The sequence below is a fragment of the Malurus melanocephalus genome, unplaced genomic scaffold, assembly GCF_030028575.1.
Source record: "Malurus melanocephalus ecotype Western Australia unplaced genomic scaffold, MMel_1.1 scaffold_88, whole genome shotgun sequence".
Lineage (NCBI taxonomy): Eukaryota > Metazoa > Chordata > Aves > Passeriformes > Maluridae > Malurus > Malurus melanocephalus.
Genome location: NW_026623320.1, coordinates 1,853,033 through 1,875,504, shown reverse-complemented (window position 1 = coordinate 1,875,504; position 22,472 = coordinate 1,853,033). Strand labels below are relative to the sequence as shown.

Here is a 22,472-nt window from a genome sequence, read left to right as displayed (position 1 = left end):
GTTCATATTACACAGAGAGATCAAGTTTTATTAGAGTAACATGGGTACAGAAGAGGGCAAAAAGATAGGCAGAAAAACTTGTGCAAACATTAGCATCTTGTCAGACATCTGGATTTAGTTTTTGAATATAAAGTGCATTTAAAAAGTGAGGTAAATGGATGAAGTTGCATAGTGAACTATACACAATAACTGGTTTTGTTTTAGTCCTGATGCTTGACTTTTCTGTTGCCTTCATGGTCATCTRTTATTACACAGTTCATTTAGAAAAACAGAATTAATATGCAATGGGATACAGCATAAACCTCTTAGTTTTGACATAAGCAAAAACTACTGAGTGAGAGGAAAAATAATTACAGAGCTATTAAAATAGCTAAATAAAATACCAGGTGTGAAACCCCAAATGAGCATGATAGAATCCAAGAATCTGTWTTTCTAGAGGAGTTTAAGTTAAGATCAGGAATTTGTTTCCACTGKGTTTATTTTCAGTGTAAGGCATATTTTGGCAACACCTAATAAAACATTTCATCGCCACAGACAAAACTGTATAAGGGCCTAGTTTTGGTATCTTTATCCCTCCAGAACTGCCATGACTAAGTGTGCAAATACAACTACCTCTTACAAATCCTAAATAATTTTGTGGCTGTCCTGTTGGTAAGGGGGCTCCCAAGTGATACTCAGCACATTGGTGTATATATAAAATCATGTCAAATTTGATTGTCAGTACAGCACCTTTGGTATATCAAAAATACTTCTTAGTTGTTCCTTTTGTTTATTTGACACAAACTGTAAAAACGAACAAGTCAAAAAGAGTAAGAATTGGGGTTGCAAGTAGTGCAGAATATCCTTACAATTATAAGAAAGATAAAATCTTACCACTAAATAATTCATGCAGCTACTGACATACTTCTCCTTCTTAGTCCTGTGTAAAATAAGGTTGAGTATTGCCAGCTGCTGCAGAATCAAAGCACCTCTGAAAAAAATTACCCCTATACCATAGTTCTGTAGAGACTGCAGCAAGGTACACCTGCTCTTTCCTGTGCAAAGGTCTCAAAACTCTGACAATGTTGTGAGACCTTTTCTTGCTGAGCCTTTAAAACAGGTCTGTCTTAAGTGAACTGGACCTTTATGGGATTCAGGATGTTTACAGCAGCACACAATAAATGCAGACAAAGCCTTTTCAGCTTTTCACAGATTAAGAAGCTGATAATTAAATGCTATTKGTTTCACCTTCTCTACTTTGACAGGGCAATGGAGGATTAATTTTTGTATTAAGTTCTATCACATCTTTGACAAAATCATTGTTTCCTATAAAGTCTCCAGCAATGATGTTAATACATTTTTTTTTTGGTCCTGGACGCTGCTGCTTTATCCATATTTTCAAGAATGGAAGACTCTGGAGTGTCATTTTCTTCAAMGATCCAAATGGGTGTACGAGAATATACCTTAAATTTTCAGTAAGGTTAATCCCTGCTACAAAGAATTTTTCTGAAACAAAAATCAGAAAGTGACACATTAAATATTCTTTTGAGGAGAAGAGAAACTTCTCAGTATTGCATTAGCTTCACATCTCATTCCAATGGGGTCCATTAAAACACTAACTTCACACTCTTTCTGTATTGTTTCATGTCCCTACAACTGTTTCCCCTTGTTGCAAATGCATGCTCTAGTAAACAGTTCCTGAGCCACAAAGAGTTATCGAATCATTCCAGTTTGACTAAATTTGTCTAGTTATTCATTGTAGTCTAAAGATGCTCCACTAACTAGTCCTTCTTTGTAAATTGTTTGTTTCTGTGAGTGTTGCTTCCAAATGCTTAGCCTTCTCCTGTGATGGATGGGAACACAGGGTGTAGCCACACAAGCATTTTCCTTCGGCTGGGGAGTGCACTTCTGAGGSGGCTCTCTCCATCACCACCCTGTGCATTCACTTCCAAAGCTGTGTCAGAGGTTCTGAACTGAACCTCTGTCAGATTATACTAGAGCAGCATGCTTGAGTGCTGCTGTTCAATGGTGCAGCTACAGYCTTCACRTACTGCTCTTGCAYCACAGAATCACTRTGGTTGGAAAAGAYCTCCAAGATCATCAAGTCCAACATTTGATGAAACACCACMAGGACAACTAAACCATGGCACTAAGTACCACATCCAGTTGTTTCTTGAACACTTCCAAGGATAATGACTCCAGCACCTCCCTGGGCAGCCCATTCCAATGCTTAACCASACTTTCAGTAATGAAATTCTTCCTGGTGTCCAACCTCAACATYCCCTGGCACAACTTGAGGCCATTTCCTCTTGCCCTGTGTTGGTTGGCTGGGAGAAGAGGTCAGTTTCCACCTTGCTACAACTTCCTTTCAAGCTGTAGAGAGCTGTAAGGTCTCCCTTGAGAGAAATCTGGTAAGGATTTCCTTTCAGAGCAAGGCTAGTGGAGTGCACTTCTCTCATCATCTGTGCTGCCTAAAGCAGCAAGCACTGGATTGAGGAAGCAGCCTCCTGCCCATGGAATGGGCACAACTGTGCCCAGAGCTCGTCTGCGCTGAGGGGTCCCTTTCACACGAGCGAGGTGGCTGCCACAGTTTCTGTAGTGTGTGCATGTGCATACAGTGGCACATATCCACAGCACCAAAGACAACATCACAYTCACCCAGGGGTGGGCAGAGCACCCAGCAGGGTGGTTGTATCCCACAAGACTACAATCTCCCAACTCCCTACTTGTTTTGCATTGCTGTAAGCGCCCCTTCTCTCCTCTGTGCAARCTCCCTGTGCCTACCTGGACGGCCCATCCGCTTCATGCGCTCCAAATACCGGATGAGAGCACGAGTGGATGTTTTGTTTCCCCACCAGTATGGGATCGGGGGCCACAGCTCACAGTGCTTCCCCAGTTCCACCTCCTCCTCGTACGACACTATGACCTGATGGCCGAGGCGCCACAGGGTCCGCAGTGTTGGCACCACCTAAAAGGAAGCATGCCCAGGTTGGAGTCAGCAACACAGCAATGTTCCCAAAGTCTAAATACCGATGTGTGACATTACCTTGGCACAGATTCCGTTCAGATAAAGCTTTTAAATTAGCAGCCYAATAGGCAATGGGCTGGTTTACAAGCTGCAGGGCAATAGGACCCTGGGAGCTTCAACAAATTCCTCCTTTCCCCAAACCATTTAACTGTGATAAAGTATACAATTCTAGGTCTCACACCTGCATAACAGGAAACCATCCCTGGTCAGCCCTTGTGCACAAGCCACTGCTGGAAATTTGTTAGGGGAAGAAGATACAGACCATCTGCTATATATACCTATATATATCTGCTATAGGAATGCAGACACAAGAGGAGAAATCATTTTAGCAAATGCCCCGCATTGATGCAAATTTGGCACTGTAACCATCAAAGAAAACTGAACTGCTTCAAACTTGGTGAGACTAAAAGTGAATCTCCAAAAGCTACATTAATTCTAATTTTTCTAAGTGGAAAATTTCTGAAATTGGGATGCTCCGGACATTTTCAATTGAGAGAGAGGAAGACCTGAGTCAGACACTTTCTCTAAAAGATAGATGGGCTGAAATAGCTGCACAATTTAAGTGTCTCAATATGAAATTACATTTTCCAGCCTCAGAAGTTACCATTGGAGAGAACTCAGGCCCTCTGACTAGTTTTATTTGAAAAACCAACATATTTAAAAGGCATTGKTTTTTTCTAAGAACATAGTGGTTAAAAACTACGTTTGCTGCTTGTAAAAAGAAAATGGTGGCATTTTGATGTTCCAATTAGTTTACCAATTAAAATAAAAGCCAAAGGCACTTGAAAATTATTAATGTAAATATTTGAAGAAAGCTGAGGGTTGAAAGAATCCCTCTCAGTTCATCCACAAAAGAGAGAATGCAAGCCCCATTAGGTCAGAAGATATTGCAAAATTAAGGCACGAGCTACTCAAGGTACAAAACTCTGTGGTTGACTGGAGCCTTTGCTGTACTCCAGCAGCCTTTCTAAAGCTGCAGCCTCTTAAACAAACAAACAAACAAACAAACAACAAAGATGTGCAATAAAAGCCAAAAAAAAACCCTACCAGGAATATGTATATGAACACAGGTGCTTATTTTGCAAACAAAGCAGAAATGAAAGTCTAACAGGGGATTTTTAAACCCTAATAATACAGATCAAAGGAAGATACCTCAAATARTTGACAAAATCTTAAATGCAGTGTAATATTGTCACGCTGTGGCCTGTGCCAGTACTACATACAGACCTCGACTTAGCAGCTGCTTCGTTGACACTTTGACACTTTGACTACAGAGATGCAGTCTTGAAAGACAGTAACATTTTATTTTTTAGTAAGTCAACAAGCACTTGGATATTTTATAGTCAATCTAAATCTAAATCTAATCCTGAAAAATCCCACAGCTGCCTAAACTGCACTGGTACCACTAGAAAAAAWTGTGAGATCCACTGTGCTGGTCAAAGACCCCACAGAAATAAAGTTTTCCCACTCAAAGGAAGTACGRGGTTTGTGTTTACTCCAGTTCCCTTCCTTCCTTCCCCTGGACAAAACTTGGAAGTGTTCTTTCTTCAGTGAAGTCATCTCAGACCATTCTTTCAATGCCTTCGTTTAACCATTTGTCATCAGCAGCTTGCCCCTTCTGCAGTTACTTACTTTTTTCTTTTCGAGAGGTGGCCATGTGTCTGAAAGCAAATTTGACCACCTTCTCCAGTATCTCTGCTCATCCACAACTAACACACTCAAATTATTTGGGGAAACAATAAAAGTGTCACTCAGGTCTTCAGTTATTCAGCTGAGGCCTGAATRTTCAGAATCCCCTAGTTTTGCTGAGAATTGTTCTATTTTAACTCTGCTGTACAAAATTCTTTGAAATGGTAATAGTCACACGTTACTGATACACCAGCTTCAAAGGCTGAATTTGAATCGCAAACAGGGTCATCATTCTCCTGTACCACTCACATCTCCAGAGAAAACCCTCTGTTCCTGTGCATCTTTGAAATGTTAATTGTTTAACTACTAAAAGCTCCCACACCTTGTAAAAAAACATAGAGGAAGCTAAAAGTCTCAACTTCTGAAATCTAGCAATCAAATATKTTCTGATTATTTAAATTAGGGKTTTTTTKGAGGTTTGGGTGACTGAATGGCAGSTGGGTAGACACCTGCTTTGCAGAAAAAGACCTGAAGGTTCTCAAAGACATCAAGCTGAACATGAGCCAGTAATGTTCCCACCCGGCAAAGGTGAGCTGTGAACTGGGCTGTATTACTAGAGGCACAGACAGCAAATCAAGAAAAGGGGATCGTTCCTTCTATTCAGCAAATGTGGGACTGCATCTCAAGTCATGAGGATGAAATGGGGCTCCAGCTGGGACTTGCACAGTACAAAGAATCCAGCAGCACACAACCAGAGCGAGCAGAAGCTGGAGCAGAAGCTGGAACATGACACACAAGGACAGGCTGAGGGAGTTGAGTCTGTCCAGTATGAAAAGAGAGGAGTGGACAGGTCTTACTGCTGTCTGCAAATATCTAACAAGCAAATGCAGAGATTTTACTACTCTCCTCAGATATGCACAGCAAAGGATTGGAAGTTAGCAGACACAAAAGAGATTCTGACCAGATAGAGAAGAAAAACATGGTTTCTGTCAGAGTGGTCAAATGTTGCAAGGAAAGGTTGTGGAATATCCATTTTGGAGATATTCAAGAATGAATAGGATGCAGCTCAACATARTTTTGAAATTGGTCCTACTTTGCATGGTGGTGTTGGATCAGATGACCTCCAGAGGTCACTCCTAACCTAAACTATTTTAAATAGAAAAAAAAATGTTTTATAATTATTGCTGTGAAAAGGGAGAAAATTGATTCTTTAAATTCATAAATATGTAACACACACAGCTTTTTCTTTCTCTTTTTTTTTCCTTTCTTTTTTCTTTCATTTTCCTTTCTTTTCCTCTCTTCTTTTCTTTGGTCTCTTCTTTTCCCTTTCTCTTCCTTTCCAAGAAAACTCAGACAGGACAATGGAAAACAGTTGTCTCTACTATTGTCCCACAACTCAACAGAYGTAACAGACAAATTTAATTCCCTCCTCCACACAGCAGAATGTAGCTTTGTTTTATTTCCTCAGTTCTATTAGGTAARGACCTATCTCTGATGCGGCAAATGTTACCTTTCCTAGGTTAAAAACAGAGTGGAAGTAGAATACATCTAAAAATTTGGAATCAAAGATCTCATTGTGACGTATCATTCTTTTAAATACGAGAAAAAAGGATCATATACTTACATTTCTGGGACAGAGTTTACACTGGAAAATCTCTTTTATACAGGCAACAAGATGATTATGAAGTCTCTTGGTTAATCCATCAAAATTCCTGCAGGCTATGATAACAACTTCCTCAGGATGAGTTTCTAACCACCTTARTATTTCCCACAGAATATCCTAAAAGAAACAGGTATGACATCTTAGAAAATTATTTGTGCTATGGAGAGGATAGGACATAAAATCAACAAAGCAGTGACGGTGGAGGAGACTCACAATCACAATAATGAAAAGCAGTGCTTTCTCAAAAAAAGTGTTTCTGTGATTATATAGGGCTTCTATATACTGCCTTCTTCTCTTTGATAACTTTTCTCCTTACTGGGGAAACAGGATCACCCTGTGTATCATCCTGGGACAACACAAGATAAACACCAGAACATCAGGCAGGGGATAGGCAGTGGAGAGCAGGCACAAAGAGTCTGGTCCGAGGTTGAGGAAATGATTGATGCTCCAGTATCACAAGGAGCTGCTAATTTCCACCCCTGCTGATTTTCTCTAGTTTGAAGTCCTCACAAAAGAAAAACAATCTACTCAGAAGACATTGAGCCAGCATTTTCAGATTATGATGGCCYTTAAATGAAAGAAATGGCACTGGTTTTATAACCATCACAAAGGTAAGGCAAATACCTGTACAGTAACAGTTGTGTAAACCATATGCACGAAGTACAAATTCATAGATGGATCATTAGCCTTGTGGGCRATCCTGAAATCCAGGTATCTAACTCCAGCCTCAAGTTGCTCCGTCACAGTCAGGACCTGAAAGGTGAAACAGTAGACAGAGGTCCTAAAAGCTTGAAATATATCTGTTTCTTTAGTTTAAAAAGCTAAAAGAGAGGTACAGAGTTAGCCCTTAACATCCTTCACATGTCTTTTGTCTTTAAAATGTCACTATATGGCATCAGGTAGCAACTTTGAAGCATTTTTGCTCTCTGATAATAGGGATTCCMATTTTCCCACAGCATATACTGCAGGTACATATAAGTTTCAGATTGCTGCCCTTGTTGTGTTCTGAAAGCTAAAGATCCATTAACCTGTGCATAAATACATGATTGCTCTTCACACAACCATTCATTTAAAAAACAACTGCAGGATCAGCACCCTAGAAATGCTGTATTTATTTTATTAGATCAAAGACTACCATAGTTGTCTCTGCGGACCTCGCACATCCTCAACAGAAGGGAAAACAAAAAATAGAAAAAACTACTGGCTATTATTCTTTTTCAAGATAAAGTTTCTTATAAAGTCCACATTAGACTGTAGAAGTCCCACAAAACAGAGGCACTCCTCTAGTTCCACTTCCCTCAGACCTCTTCCACTGGATTTGAGGGTTGAATCAAGCAGSTGATAAAGCTGTTTCCAGAGCAAGAAGTCCCAAATGATATGTCTTTTCCTTATATCAAGACTCTCTTAACATAAGAAAAAAGAATCAATTTCATTAAATATGTTTGAACACTAATTTGTCCCAGCTCAACCTACTAGGAATAAAAAAATTAGGTTTCAGAAACCATRCATAGTACTAATTTAAGTCAGAAAGGATTGAACAAAAGCTAAATACAACATGTTGCTCTTGAATATCCTAATTTTAGTGCTCGCACAGAGCTTAAGACACATGGCAGGATGGTCACCCTGCTTAGTTTAACCCCCTAACTCCCTGTTCTTCAGATATGAATTTAGTGTCCAGGCTGGGATAGCCCAGCCCCGTGTGCCCCCGGGTTCCATGGGGTACAATGGGTCTCGCCAACAGCTCCTTCTGTGCCTGCTTGGTCTCCACCAGGCTGAAGCAGTGGAAGAGATGATCCACACCCCTTTGCCTGGAGCATGTTGGAGATGGGAGTGTACACAGCTGTAGGTCATATATAACCTTTGTGGCCAGAAAGAGCACCAGATGAAATAGCTGCTCACAACTGCCCTTTAGATTAATTCCTTTCTTTTCTGTTGACTTACAAGGGAAAACTAGATAAATCAGACTCATAGTCACCGGCGTTTGGATACTGAGTTAGGCAGTGTGAACATTACCTCTAAAGGGCTAAACTTAAAAGGAAGCCCAGAGGAGCAAWGCTGCTCAGTGCTTCAATCTCAGATTGGGCATCCAGGGCATGACTGGAAGCTACAAAGATATTACCCAGGAAATATTTGGGCCTCTAGACTGGCAGCCACACCAGCTGGGGCTCAAGCAGGCACCTCCTAGGCACTGGGCCATGCAGGAACCTGTAGATCCTACTATCAGTAGGGCTCTGTGGGCTCTGTTCTGGATACCAATGGGTGGAGTCCTCTCCCCACACAGATAACAGGAGCTAAGGAGGGGCAGCATTGTAGCTGTKCCTCTTTCCTGCTTGTCATGCTGGGTTCAGTCCAGAAAATTATTATAATGATGTTAAGAGATTGTTTGTCACCAACAGGGTCACTTCACCAACCAGGAACCCACAAGTTAGGACACCTCTAAATCTTTCATTGGCTGAAGCCCCAAAGCAAAAAGCAGCTCAAGATAAACAAGGCACTGAGCTAAGCAAGTGCCCTTCTACATCAACTCCTCATTGCCAGCTCATATTTGATATCTGGTAGTGTCTAAGACTCCAGTTTGCCAGAGCTGCTCAAACACCACAAAAGAWACTTTGGCATGTTTATTATATATATTATATATATGTTTTGTCACATATATTAATCAATTATTCCATTTTAATTCCCTARTAATGAACTACTCCTTCAACAAGARCAAAAACAGAAAGATTTTTGGTACCCCTTTTTTGTCAGGAAAGTCTGTTCTTTGGAAGAATCTTCAAAAGCTGTAGCTTAAATCAAGATCCCAAATTTTCTCTTTAACATACATTTGCAAGGAACAAAGAGATTACTAGCTTAGTATWTGCACATTTTATTTACCACAACAATAAACACATGAAAAGGGGTTTCTAGTACCAGATGGTCAGCTTTAAGCAACATCTTTKTTTAAGTATCATCCCTGCCTCACCTGCATGCTTTTTCCACAGAAAAGATGRCCAGGTATGTATGGCTACTATCTCATACTCCAAAGTGCTGGTTTTAGATAGGAAAGAGTAATTTTCTTCATATTAGCTGGAATGGAACTGTGGTTTGGATTTGTGTTGGAAACAGTGTTGATTACACAGGGATGTTTTTGCTATTGCTGAGCAGTGTTTACACAGACTAAGGGCCTTTCCTGCCTCTCACCCCACCAGCAAGGAGGCTGGGAGTGCAAAAAGGAGTTGGGAGGGAACACAGCCAGGATAGATGACCCCAACTCACCACAGGGATATCCCACACCTAAGGACTCATGCTCAGCATATAAGCTGGTGGAAGAAGAGGGGAACATTCAGAGTGATGGTGTTTGTTGTGCTAAGACATTGTTACATTGACGGAGCCTGGCTTTCCTGGAGRTGACTGAACACCCATCTGCCCATGGGAAGTGGTGAATTAATTCCTTATTTTGCTTTGCTTGCATGTATGACTTTTACTTTACCTATTAAATGGTCTTTATCTCAACCCACAAGTTCTTCAGCTTTTACTGTTCCAATTCCCTCCCCTTTCTCACCCAGAGGCAGTGAGGAAGCAGCAGTGCAGGATTGAGCTGCTGGCTGGGGTTAAACCACACCAAGCATGGCATCTCATGACAGCAGCAGGCTTTTCTGTCATTGTACACTCTCAGCCCTGCAGCACAAGCTTCAGCTTTGCCAAGGCAAGAAGAGAACACCAGACAATGGTTACCTGTGTTATAGACCACTTCATGATAATGGGGTGCACAATGCARGGCATACATTTGCTTAAAAACTTCACCAGCTTGGACTCATTGCCACTCACAGCRGAGCTTTTATCCAAACAGTAGGTCATAGTGTCATGACTCCCTGTAGGATACAAAAATAAATGTACAGAAAATCTCATTTCTTAATGACTCAAGATCACATCCCAAGGCTACATTTCATGTGCACACCTGAAAGACCACCCCATTTRTGAGCCACACACCTGTATTATCTGAAAGTCTCTGTAGTTATGGCAAAAAAGGTGGAATTTTCTACAGAAGCTGCTCAGCTAATATTAATAAGCTTAGTGTGAAATCCCTGTGAAGAGAAGGCATTGAGACTTTTCAATAAAGCATTATATTTCCTTGAAGTCTTAATAAATCTGACACATCACTTGCAACATGTTTAGATGAAACTRTTGCAACTCACAATTTCTTCAGGACAGGGAACCAGTGATTTTGCCAGCTTTTCTATTCTATTATTTCTTCCAGTTTTATRAAGCATCAATAAGAAAAGCTAATGACTCAGTGAAGTGACTTGCTTGGATCTTAACAGAGTATCTGCAAGGAATCTGCACGTCATTTTATGTTTTAAGTCTTCTATCAAACTAATTGTTTACTGGTGCTAACAACTACTTTCTTGAATTGTCAATCTTGCTGGTGCCAGTGGTAATGTTTCTAGTAGACAAAGCAAAAAGGATTGGTTTGGAAATAAAAATTCTTTGAAACTGTCAATAATAGTTTAATGTCTCACTCGATTTTTTCACCTTCTAAAAGCCATTTTTGATCTCTTTTACTGCTTTGAACACCCAAACCACAGCTGAAACACCACCACTGCAGATGAAAAATCGATATTGGGGGCATGCAATCAAAGAAGTATTCGTTAGAAAATGTAAKAGTCAAACTATTAAATACCCATGGAGCAAATCCAAGTCTGAGAGAGACAAGCAGGATTCCATTGATGGGCGTTGCATTTACGGATGCCAAACCAAACGGATGGTAATCTTTTACTCACGAGTCTTTTTTGATGTCAGTGAGTTACAGTAAGGAAAGGGAGATGGGTATATCCATGACACAACATATGTGATGTAAAGATAGTGAGCTAGCATCAAGCCAGGTAGCTTCAGACCTTGAAGCTACACCTGCCCAGCAGCACTGTGCTGAATCTGCTGCAAGCACAACACTAATTAGTGAGATCTGCTGCTGTCTCCTCGTCATGCTTTCAGAATACACTYTGTCATGTTTCTTGCATGCCTTTCATGAGATAAACTGCCACTTCCAAACTGGGTTTCCCCCAGTCATTGCTCCCTCTGGAAACCGGCCAGAGCTGTCTTGACCTGGTTGGTCTTGATCTGTTTGTGTTCTGACTTGGGCTAGATCCATTTTGTAGGTCAACTGGACAGACACCAAAATATTCCAAGCTAATAGCTTGCAATGYTCTGTAAATGTCTTCTAATGTTTGCTGAAATGGTCTTGCCTTCAACTATTTTTCATGCCTGTTCTCCCTGCAGGTATAATCACAAGAACAACAAACATTTGCAAGAATAACAAGGTCACCCTTAGGAGGAGAGCCAGGAAGTCAAACAAACACTTCAGCAGGTTCTCCACTTTCTACAATGGCCACGAAACACCAGGTGAAAGCCTTATAGAAACAACAAAGCAAAACACCACTTTTCAACTAAAACAAAACCCCACTGGTTTGGAGGATTTTTGCAACAGGAACAAAAGGAAAAACAGAAAAAAGGAGAAGACTATTACCTTCTTTTTTCAGTCATAAGACAGAAACTTGTTTTTTYTGCTCTTGATGGTTAAACAAGAAATCTACATATCCTTTCTTTTATAGCACCTGTCTTGGGTCCTCTTACATAGGCTTTACCCTAAACAGAAGACGTGCTTGTTTTGAAGTTAACATCAAATTACGTATCTAAGAAGCCACCAAAGAAGTAAGTTTCTGGGCTTCAATTTTAATTGGAACTCAACACTTTAYTATCTCACAACAGGCAGAAAAAAGCCTAAACACTACAGTTCTTGGGTTCTCCCAGGGCTCGACCCACTGAAGACAAGACTTCACACTATCTCTAAAAATCYGCCTTCCCAAAAATATGAGCATGGTCCTATGTAAAACATCCATCTACACACTGTGCTGTCTTCCACCCAAACTATCTGTCACATCTACACATGTGAGAGAAAACGTGAGCTAGACTTTTCTTAAGTGACATTTTTGATGTGGAGGCAAATGGAACCACTCAAGAGCTGACAGTCCTCCAGTGCCTCCCCATGATCACAATATACCATAAATTTTTCGGACAGAATGAGAGAGGGAAAAAAAAAATCAAGGCAACAGACAGAAGCAACAATATGACCAAAGAAAGGCTAATGATTCRGAGGTATCATTTAACTGCATTTACACATAATAGGGCAAATCCAGTTATTWTAAGCAGTATCATGTAGAAAAATCACAGTCTCCATTAATAAAACCATGTTAATTACAAGTCTCAATTCTCCTTTTTCTGTAATTTCACAGTCTCTCTTAGACAGTACAAAGAAACAAATAATAAGGTAAAATGTTATTTCTCCCCTTCTGGAAACATTTTATTATATAGGAAGTCACAGGAATTAATTATGAAAATTTTATCATTGCCCAAATAAGTCAACTCTTAGATTATTAATAGTATCTGACAAGATGATGCAGAGGGACTGAAAAAAGTTCCTCTTTTTTCTCATTTCTAAAAAACAATTAAAAATACTTTTTTACCCCTCCCTTCTAAGAAACTCCAAACATTACAGACCAATATTATTCACATAACATCACACAAACCCTCCCCCACACACTGACCCAAATAATAAACATAGCCATCCTGAAATGGGACAAACAGGATATTCCAATGCTTAAATGGCAAGCTAACAAAACAGCAGAGAACAAAAGTTAATCCCTACCTGGAAGAGCTAAGTTATASAGGGGGATATCCCAGAGCTTCTCTGGTAATCGTGACATCCAYTGACCATTTTCATGGCACATGTGAACAATGGTTTGCAAAGGGCCTTCCATTAGTATGTGCTCTGGGACTTCATGTGGTGTTCTGGRAGGAAAAAAGAAAAGAAAAACAATAAACCACTCCAAATACTGCAGTTGAATAAATGACATTGCACCTGTGTAGAATGGATTTAGAAACACTAAAAAATGCCAACCMTTCTCTCAAGTAGTTGCAGCAAAATGTCAAGAGCTTGTCAGCCACAACATATGCTGCTTTTGATAACATTGTCCTCCAGCATAACGCCAAAGGGTAGGTTCCAGCTTCAGGCATGTAAACTGACCAAGTGGAAGGAAAAATAGAGCMAAGACAAATATACACAGTTTCATTGGTATGAAGAAATTACTGTCTAYATTGGCTATTGTGAAATCACAAGGAGTACCTCCCTCCAGTGTGAAACTGYGTCCATTCCTTTACCCTTTGCAGTCCCAGGAGCGTGGCAAGGGGACTGATGGCAGGGCTGGGAYATGGGACAGGGGCTAGGTCTGCTACCCTCAGGTTCCTGGAGAACACTTACCTTGAAGGATCAAATCAGATGCCACAGGGGTACCTCTATAAAAAGCCTTTACAAAGATGTRAGGACATTGGATTTGCAGGTGATGCTGGTGTCTAGGGTCAAAGAGGAAAGTTTTCGTCTCCTTATTCCCAGTTTGGAGAATACCTCTTGACCTGTTCTTATCACCCCTACGCATCCWTGATCATAAGAATTTCAGTTTGGTCTGACCTTCTTGAAAACTACTCTGGAACTGTCCTTGGCAAGGATCTTCTGCAAAATTCGYAGTGGTCATGCAGGAGTGCCAGTGGATGAAACCCAAATGAGAAATCATGGCTTCACCAGGGCCTACTAGAGTTAACCTGCTCATTTTTCATTTTATGATCACCTGGATTATGCAGAACACAAAAATAAGCTCTCTGTGTTCTGGGACGTTCCTAGTTCAGGTGGTGGTCTGGGGATTAGAGCCTTCCTTTTTTCACTGCCTGCAAGGCTTTATTTTGTCACAGCTAGTGTGACAGTTTCTTTTAGACCATGGCACAGTGATTATTATCATTAATATCACAACTTTCCTTTTAATCTTTTTAATCCTTTTTTAAAAAAGCTGTCGATGCTACAGCTATGATATGCATTTTTGCAGGTTTTGTACTCCGCAAACACCTCTATTAGTCCCTGGTCCCTTTTGCTGCATCTTAGCACATTCATTTGAGATTGTTTCTCCTAGGAGGTGGTTGGTTTTTCCTTATATACTGGTAAGCCACAGCGCCTATATGAAGAACATTTCTTTAAACACAGTGCAATAGTTTGTTTGGGGTTTTTTAGGAGTCACATAAGGTCATCTGAAAGCTGCTTTAGGAATTGCATTCCTAAGTCCTGTGTCCATACCACACATAACAGATATGATCTGCTTTTATACCTGCCAATGCACTTAGCATCACTTGCCTAGTCTGCCTTGCTGTGCCTTTGATGTGTCTTTGAATTAGTGTCTCTGAGCACAGTCACCCCAGCCTAGATTAGAATGGGACTGTGCCAGGGGGAAATGCCTGGCACCCCAGTGCAGTGACACAGGCTGCACGTGGCTGCTGTGTTACCTGGGGCTTCCCCCAGTGAACAACAGCTGCCTCTGAAGTTACCTACACACACAAGGCCTTTGTGTAAGCAGGGAAACAGTGGATTAAACCCTCTCTTGCTTCCTTTGTCTCTTTATTTTAAAAAGCAGGTATTTGATGGGCCTAGTGCAAAATTAAGTGGGAAAAAGCCCATAGCTTATTCAGGAAAAGTGCAGACCTGTTTTTTCCTGGATAAAGAAATGGTCTCTATATGCTCCATCAGCTATTCTTATTCTTGGAAAGATGTTCAGATCCCAGGCAGATCAACTCACCAATCCTCGGGCTCGGCACTTTAACATGACCAGCTTCTGTCCCCCACAGGCCATTGCAGCTAATTTTGTCCCTTTTTGCTGTGTTTCATGCTTCATCAGACAGCACACCACTGCTTACCCACAACTGCTCTGCTCTAGACTCTGTACCAAGTCCCATCAGCGTGGACAGGAGCTACCGGTGCTTAAAATAGCATTGCTGTTCAGTAATTGCAAAAGACTGGGTGATCTCTCCTCTCCTCAGGCTCTGAAGCTCACAGGAGCTGTGAGGGTGTGACACCCCAGCACATGGTAGCAATTAGGCAGCACTTATGCCGACTTGAAATCTAGCTATACACACAACTTTTCCTCTTTTTGAGGGGGGATTCGCAGCTCCTTTTCCAGAGCCTTTGGGGCTCTCCAAAACCCCCACACTCCCCCATAGCGAGACCCATAAGCCCTGCCAGGCAGTCACACCTCGTCCTGGCATGTGCTCCTTTGCACAGCACCCCCAGGATGTGTCCAAGGGTGCAGGTTTGCCTCTGCCTCTCTCCCCTCCTCCTCTCTCCCCTCCTGCCATGTGCTCTCACCACCTTGCTTGGGCTAACACAGGCACAGCCCCARCAGCTGACAGAGAAAAGCTGGGTTTCTGCCATGCTGGTCCCTTTCTCCAGTGCTCCACGGGGTGAGAGGACAGCCTAGCAATGCCTTGCAGAGGCATCAAGCCCTGCAATTGCCTTTGCTGGGCTGTACAGGAGACGCCTTGGTGCTGCCCAGCCAAAGCCCATGGACAGCAGGTTCTCAGCCTGGCACAAGCTGCCATCAATGCCCCAGCCTCTACAGGATAAGGACACTTCACAAGGAATGTCCTGCTGGGCCTCAGGAAAGCCAGCAGAGGCCCAGAAAGCCTGCTGGGCCTCAGGAAAGCCAGCAGAGAGCAAGACCAAGACAAACTGCAGTCCTGCAAACACAGACGTGAGAGATTCACATCTCTTTCTCCTCTTCTTCTTCCACAGCAGTGCATGGCAGGAGCTGTACCACAGCCATCTGCTGATCAAATCCTGTACAAAAGTGACTGGACCAGATTCTGTCCTGATCCCCCACACTGTGTAAAGCCCTAGATATGCACACTGCCACCTCTAAACTCAGCTGCTATCTTGTGCTTGAGATGGGGGGCAATATTTACAGAGAAACCAAGGCTTGCCTGGAGAAATGAAAATGCAACCATTAGCTGCTGCCTCTCATGACTAAATCCTAAACTTCACAAAGGAGAACTGTGTCTTTAATCCCCTCTTCCAGACAGGCAAGTCCACCCTACACACAATACTGTGATAAACTGTGGTGTTGGGTTTGCATGGCAAGATTTTGATAGTGGRGAGGGCTAGAGAGGTGATTTCTGTGAGAAGCTGCCAGAAACTTTCCCCATGTAGAACACAGCCAATGCCACTTGCAAAGGCTCAGCCCATCAACAACAATGGTAGAGCCTTTGGGATAACAGATTTAAGAAGGGGAACACAGCTGCTGTGCAACAGCAGCYAGGAAAAGACGAGTAAGAATATGTGAGAGAGACAACTCTGCAGACACCAGGGTCAGTGTAGGAGGAGGTGGAGAGGCTCCAGGCACTGGAGCAGAGATTCACTTGCAGCCCTTGGTGAAGACCACAGTGAGGCAGCTGTGCTCCTGCAGCCCATGGAGATCCACACTGGAGCAGGGATTTACCTGCAGCCCGTGGAGGACCCCAGAGTGAAGCTGATGAATGCCCAAAGGAGGCTGTACCCCATGGGAAGCCCATGTTGAGAAGGCTCCTGGCAGGACCCATGGAGAAAGGGGCTCACACTATAACAGGTTTGCTGGCAGGACTTGTGACCCCGTGGAAGGGACCCACACTGGAGCAGATCACAGAAAACACCAGCTTRTGGAAAGGACTGATATTGGAGAAGTTTGTGGAAGACTGTCTCCCATGGGATAGACCCACACTGGAGCAGGAGAAGAGTGTGAGGAGCTGTCCCCCTGAGGAGGAAGGAGTAGCAGAGACAATACGGGATGAACTGACCTCAGCCCCCATTCCCCATCCCCTGCATCACTGCAGGTAGAGGAGGAAGAGAAAATCAAGAAAACAGAAGTGAAGTTGCAAACAGGAAGAATGGAGGSATGGAGGTGGGTTCTGAGATTCGCTGCTTTTTTCTCATTACTCTACACTGATTCCATTGGTAAWAAATTCAATGATTTCCCCAAGTAGAGTCTGTGATGGTATCTAGTGAGTGATCTCTCCCTGTCCTTATCTTGGTCTGTGAACCTTTCATTACATTTTTCTCCCCCTTTGCTGAGCAGGAGAGTGACAGAGACTCTGGTGGGCGCTTGGCTTCCAGCCAGGAGCCACCCACCCTCAGTGCCCCCGCTGCCCGTGTTCAGAAGCTCTCTGACCTTTCCGGGGTGCTCTACATGCAGGCAGCAATTACATTGGGAGGACACATGCAATAAACAAGCAATAAAACATGCAGGCTTGTAAAGTCGCTAGAGATCACCAACCTCCAGCGCCGGGACACCGAGAGCATCGGGCTGATGGTCCCTGGCCCGGGCCGTGCCCGCCGGAGCGTGCCTTGCACACACACAGGCCCGGAGCACTGGGACACGGCCAAACCCGGCCAACGCAGTTCCGGGAGGGAGATGTAATTAAACAACGATTCATGATGACATCAGTAGAACAYATGCTGCAGCCGACCCAGAAGCTAAAAAAGCCCTCACGGGAATTACAGGAACCCCTGTGAGGAGCAGTACCTGGACAGCCCCTCAGGCGGGAGCCGCCAGCCCTCAGGGGCGATGGGTCCCGGCGGMTCCGCGCCCCCGCCGCCCGCTGCCGGACCCTCCGAGGACACGCATCCCTCTCTCCCTCCCTCTCCTTCTCAAGTGCTTTACTCACGCCGAGGAACGATCCCGTTTCCATACTGGCTCCTCGGGAAGCCGTGCGCACCCCAGCTCGCCCGGGGCCCCGCACCGAGGCGGGGCGGAGCTGCCCCGCCTGGCTCAAGTGGCCGCAGGTTTGAGGAAGGTGAAGAAGGGGCGGGAGGGGTGAAGAGGAGGAGGAGAGGTGGTTCTGCTGAAGTGGCKCTGCCCGAAGCGCAGAGCCGCTCGCTGGTTTGCCGGGGCATTGCTCCGGGAGCAGCCCGCGGGCAGGGACAGGGGAAGCGCCATGCTGCAGCGTGTGCCGCGCTGCTGCTGYTGCTTCTGACATCTATTAATGCAAGAAGGCTTAAAATAAATATTTACGAACATATATACACAAAAGGTACCTTAATTTCCTGCTGTGTCTGTCCAACAAAGCTTCTCAGGCCATCAGCTCTGGTGAAATTCACTTATGATGGCACCTGGCAGAAATCTTGGCAAGCTCTCCAAAAAGCTTTTCTGTGTAAAGAGGCAGGAGRTAAATAAATGCAGTGAGTGGCATGTAGAGGCAAACATGCAAATCCTCCGTGCAGTTCTGGAAGTAGGGTGTGTTCTCAGCCTTCCCAGAGAGATGGAGAAAAGATCTCAGCTATCTCTTAGTGCTCCAAAACTAAAACACAGTTCCTTAAGTAAAGAGCAGAGAGCTGCAACTTCAGCTAAAAGAATGGATAGAGAAGATTAGCTCCCGTTTCTTTACAGAGCAGCATTCCTGTAAAGGGGTCACCTGCAATGGAACTGAGATGTAACTTCTCTGGGRTCTGCAGACAGGATTAGCAAAACTTCAGGCTGCTGCAGTGTTGTGCTTCGTAATGCAAGGGTGTATTTTCCAGATAGGCCTATTTCCCGATCTCATTTTCACATAAGGCAGAGCAGTGTGTATGTACAGAGCAACACWTGCTGTGGTACCAACAACAGCAAGATCACGTTAACATTCAGCTCAATGAGTAATTCCCATTGGTGAATCCCAGGACAGCAGGGCTGCCTGGGMTTCAGGATGATGCATACATATCAGTTATATGTATCAGTTCAGGCTGCTGTTTGTATATCACCTCTTACAAAGCATCMCAAAACTGGCTGGAGGTACATGCAGAATAGATGTGCATCAAACTGTAGCACTAGGCACAAAAAGGACAAAATGCCAAAAGAAATAAGTAAAGCAAAGTGGAAGTTAGGAAAGAAAAGGCACTATTTGATGCCTGTGTGGTTTTGCCACGATGATAGAAAGTAGCTGAGAGCAGTTACAGGAAAGTATTACTGTGCCCTTCATGGAATGAAATGAATAGGAAAATATTTCAATCAGAAAAGTCTAGGAGTACAAATCAAAGGAATCTTTAATTCTTCACTTGCTTAGAAAYTTAAGACCATGAAGGTGTGACAAAACAACAGTCAGGCAGCCTCTGGATACTACCGTGATGAATACAGTACAGCCAGACATTGTTCCAGTCTTGTAAAGCAAACCTGTGTGAAGTTGTTTGAACTAACAGGAAAAACATAGCTGTGGAAAGAAAAACTTAAAAACTATTAGTTGTGGATCTGGAACGAGAAACAGAAAACCCAAAAAGAAACTGAAATCCCRCATTTTATTCTGAAGACCTTAGAACAGGACTTTACACTCTAGTAATGTGAAGTGTCTGCTGAGTGATGTGGAAATGATCTTGCAGGTCTCACCTCAACAGAAATACTCTGTCAGGAAATCTCAAGCCCTGTACAAACCCTCCTAAATCCCCTCCCTTTCAAGTCTGAGTTTGTGTCTCAGTTCTTCTTTGCACTGGAATTACCAGAGATGTCAAGAGAGTTGCTCTTAGTTTAGTTTTGAGATCACAATCTCTCAGAAGGGACTTAGAAGACCATAAACGGAGGAACGACAGGAAATTAATCAGCAAATGATTAAATCCCTGAATAAGCATGTCTTCTGAGGAGCAGTCAAGGCAAGGATAACTTTTAGCAGTATTTGCAGAAATAATAAGCATATTTCAGGATGAGGAACCAGGGACATGAAAAAGCCCAAGATTTGTCCTTACAAAATAAATGTCTGCATCAAAAAGACAGAATGGAGTTCAAAAGACAAAGARGAACTTACCGAGAAAGAGGTTATCAGGTTTGGAAGCATTCAGTACTGAAGAGGTCTGAAGCTGGTAACATCTGAGTGAGTCAAAACAGGCAGATGCATCAGCGTGGAGACTGATGGAAATGCAGGTCTGATTTACAGCTGTGGATCAGAGTRACATTCCTGGTTTGTTAGCCATAGTGGCAGCAGTCACAGAGCCTTAAACTGGACTKTATCTATTTAAACACTTTGGCATACCAAAGTGTGATACTCTCAGTCTGAGAGAAATCTGTTGATTTGTTCAGATGAATTAAAGGTTTATGATGTTTTTTTCAAAATGTAGAGTATTTGAGATGCTGCATGAGACATTTGTCTTCCAGCCCAGTTTTCTTATCTTCAGATATGGATCACCTTTACTCTATGCTGTAATGTACAGAAATACCACTAAGCATTTAAACAACCTTAACAGAATTCCCTGGATTTTGAGTGTTTGTTCTGAGAGTACTCTTGCACCGCCCTGGGCAATGAGTGTATTTGCTCCTGTCCTGACTTACTGATAAGTCCTCTCAACCTTCACCTAATTTCTGGCTTTAGAACAAACAGGCAGCTTAATATTCCTGAGAGAAGGTTGTATATCAAGGGACAGCAGCCACAATGGCTCCTAAGAACATTGGAGTCATTGAGAAGGCAGCCTGCAGCACCAGGAAGGTCACTCTGGGAAATAAAAAGACCTGGGAAGAAAAATGGAGCCCAGACCTGCTGGGAGCATGAAACAACTTCCCTGTGCTTCCTTCTAGAGTTATGAGTCCACAATGGCTACTCAAGCTTACAATGCTGTGAGCAGTGAGGATGGGAGGCAATGTGGAGCCCTCCTTTGCCACCTGGTCCTTAGGCATGGACTGCCTGTCAGTGAAGTGCCTCTGACAATCTGGCAACAGCTGGCAGGAAACTTTAGGCAAAAGCATTTGGGTGGGGTTTAGGTTGCCCAAACACATTGCAGAGTGTCAATTCCATTGTAAAGAAACAGCCCTGGCTTTATTTGCAACAGGCAAAGTCAGTGATAAAAGTTGGTAAAAATGCTGCTGACATGGGTTACTCATGGGGTACACTGTTGCTGAGAAGAGAAAATAGAGCTGAATTTTATTAACAAAAAATTTGAATTTACAYTTTTAAAAAAGAAAAACATGGGAAAAAATACTCAAATTCCTCCATTTTGATCCATTCCCACTAGTATAAATGAGGCTTCAGTGGGCATGGATCAAGGTGCAGGCAAAACAATCTTCTTCTCAAACAGTAGCAAGCGAGACTTTAATTTCAACTTAACTACACCATTATTCACAAGAAAGGTTAAAATGCCCTAAAATACATTTAGTGCAGCCAGCTTACTTCACATCTGTCACTAACAATGTTTTAAACAAACAAACATTAAAGACCAGAAAAGCTCTTCCAAGATGCACAGGAGAGCTGCTTATAATGTCCTACTAGGAAGGGAAACTTCAAGGGGAAGATAAACAAAACTCTCTCCTCAGACCCAGCATCTGAGAAGACATGAGCAAGAGGAGAACTGGGCTTTGTTGCTAGAACCTAACACAGAAACTGGGGAGACACAAAAAAAATGCATTCCTCTCCACTAGAAAGGATTTCAAGTTACMGGGAGGAGAAAAACCTCCTCATTCCTCCCTTTTGACCTTAGTTTGTTATCTAACCCATTAATATTGTGGGGCCTCCCTGTTCTGCACAAATCTCTGTCTTTTTTTCTTAATTGGAACAGGTCAGAAACAAAGCCCTCTGCTCTTATAYCCCAATCCACAGAGAAGCTGAAGCCATTATAGACCCACATCTTTCATCTACAAAGGMAGCTCTCAGATCAGCGTGAGAGGCAGTTGCCTGGGCAGGACGAGGCTGGAGCATTGCCCYGGGGAAGGCAGGACCATTGAGACACCATTTTTCCTGTGTGCAGCTTCTAACTTGGTGGCAGACCATAAGGAGGAGGAGGATGGACTCTTTTTGTGCTTAAATTTGTCACTTTTGTGAAGCTGAGGGAGTGAATYTTGTGTCCTTCAGTGCCCTAAACAGCATCCCACTTTCTTACTGTGATCAGTTGTGAAAACCAGGTGTCTGTGTCCTTGGGAACAAATTTCCAGTACTGGGCAAAGGTTGGAGCTAACACTGTCTAGGTCTTTAGGCCACCCAGACTTTAGCTCCTATGGTTTTCATCTTGGTTAGGTCTTGTTGACTTTGGGCTCAAAATGGATTTTTGGGAAATAACRTAATATTCTTCTAAAACTGGTGAATCGTTTTTCCCCCATGCATTGCTGATTTGTATTGTCAACCATAACCACAGCCTGCCATGGACTGAGACCTTTTAAAGGCCACACTTCAGCAACAAAGATGACTAACAAGCTGATACAGATCAGATAAACTGGGTCCTCAGTGCAAAGCCAGTCCTGTTCTATGCCCTSCAGAGCTGTATCTGTTGCAATTTCAAGAACTTGGTGCTTCTTTTTGTCTCTGCCTGCATTTCACATCTTTCGGGGCACAATAGCAAGAGCATGC

General features: G+C 43.0%; 1 protein-coding gene across 3 annotated transcripts; it reads right to left on the bottom strand.

Annotated features, from left to right (window-relative positions):
- Positions 1-7: 7 nt before the first annotated feature.
- PLCXD1 (phosphatidylinositol specific phospholipase C X domain containing 1) lies at positions 8-20,296 on the bottom strand. Of its 3 annotated transcripts, XM_057368126.1 has the most exons (8): positions 19,950-20,296; positions 18,217-18,328; positions 12,982-13,124; positions 10,014-10,150; positions 6,924-7,052; positions 6,261-6,416; positions 2,764-2,947; positions 8-1,485 (listed from the first exon to the last, which is right to left on the bottom strand). In XM_057368126.1, exons 3-8 carry the CDS (start codon positions 13,091-13,093, stop codon positions 1,208-1,210), a joined length of 996 nt encoding a protein of 331 aa, XP_057224109.1. In that variant the 5' UTR covers positions 13,094-13,124; positions 18,217-18,328; positions 19,950-20,296; the 3' UTR covers positions 8-1,207. The 3 variants fall into 3 exon arrangements, with proteins under 3 accessions (XP_057224109.1, XP_057224108.1, XP_057224107.1); XM_057368125.1 differs by lacking the exons at positions 18,217-18,328; positions 19,950-20,296 and adding an exon at positions 17,847-17,905; XM_057368124.1 differs by lacking the exons at positions 18,217-18,328; positions 19,950-20,296 and having other exon boundaries at positions 12,982-13,361.
- Positions 20,297-22,472: the final 2,176 nt, after the last annotated feature.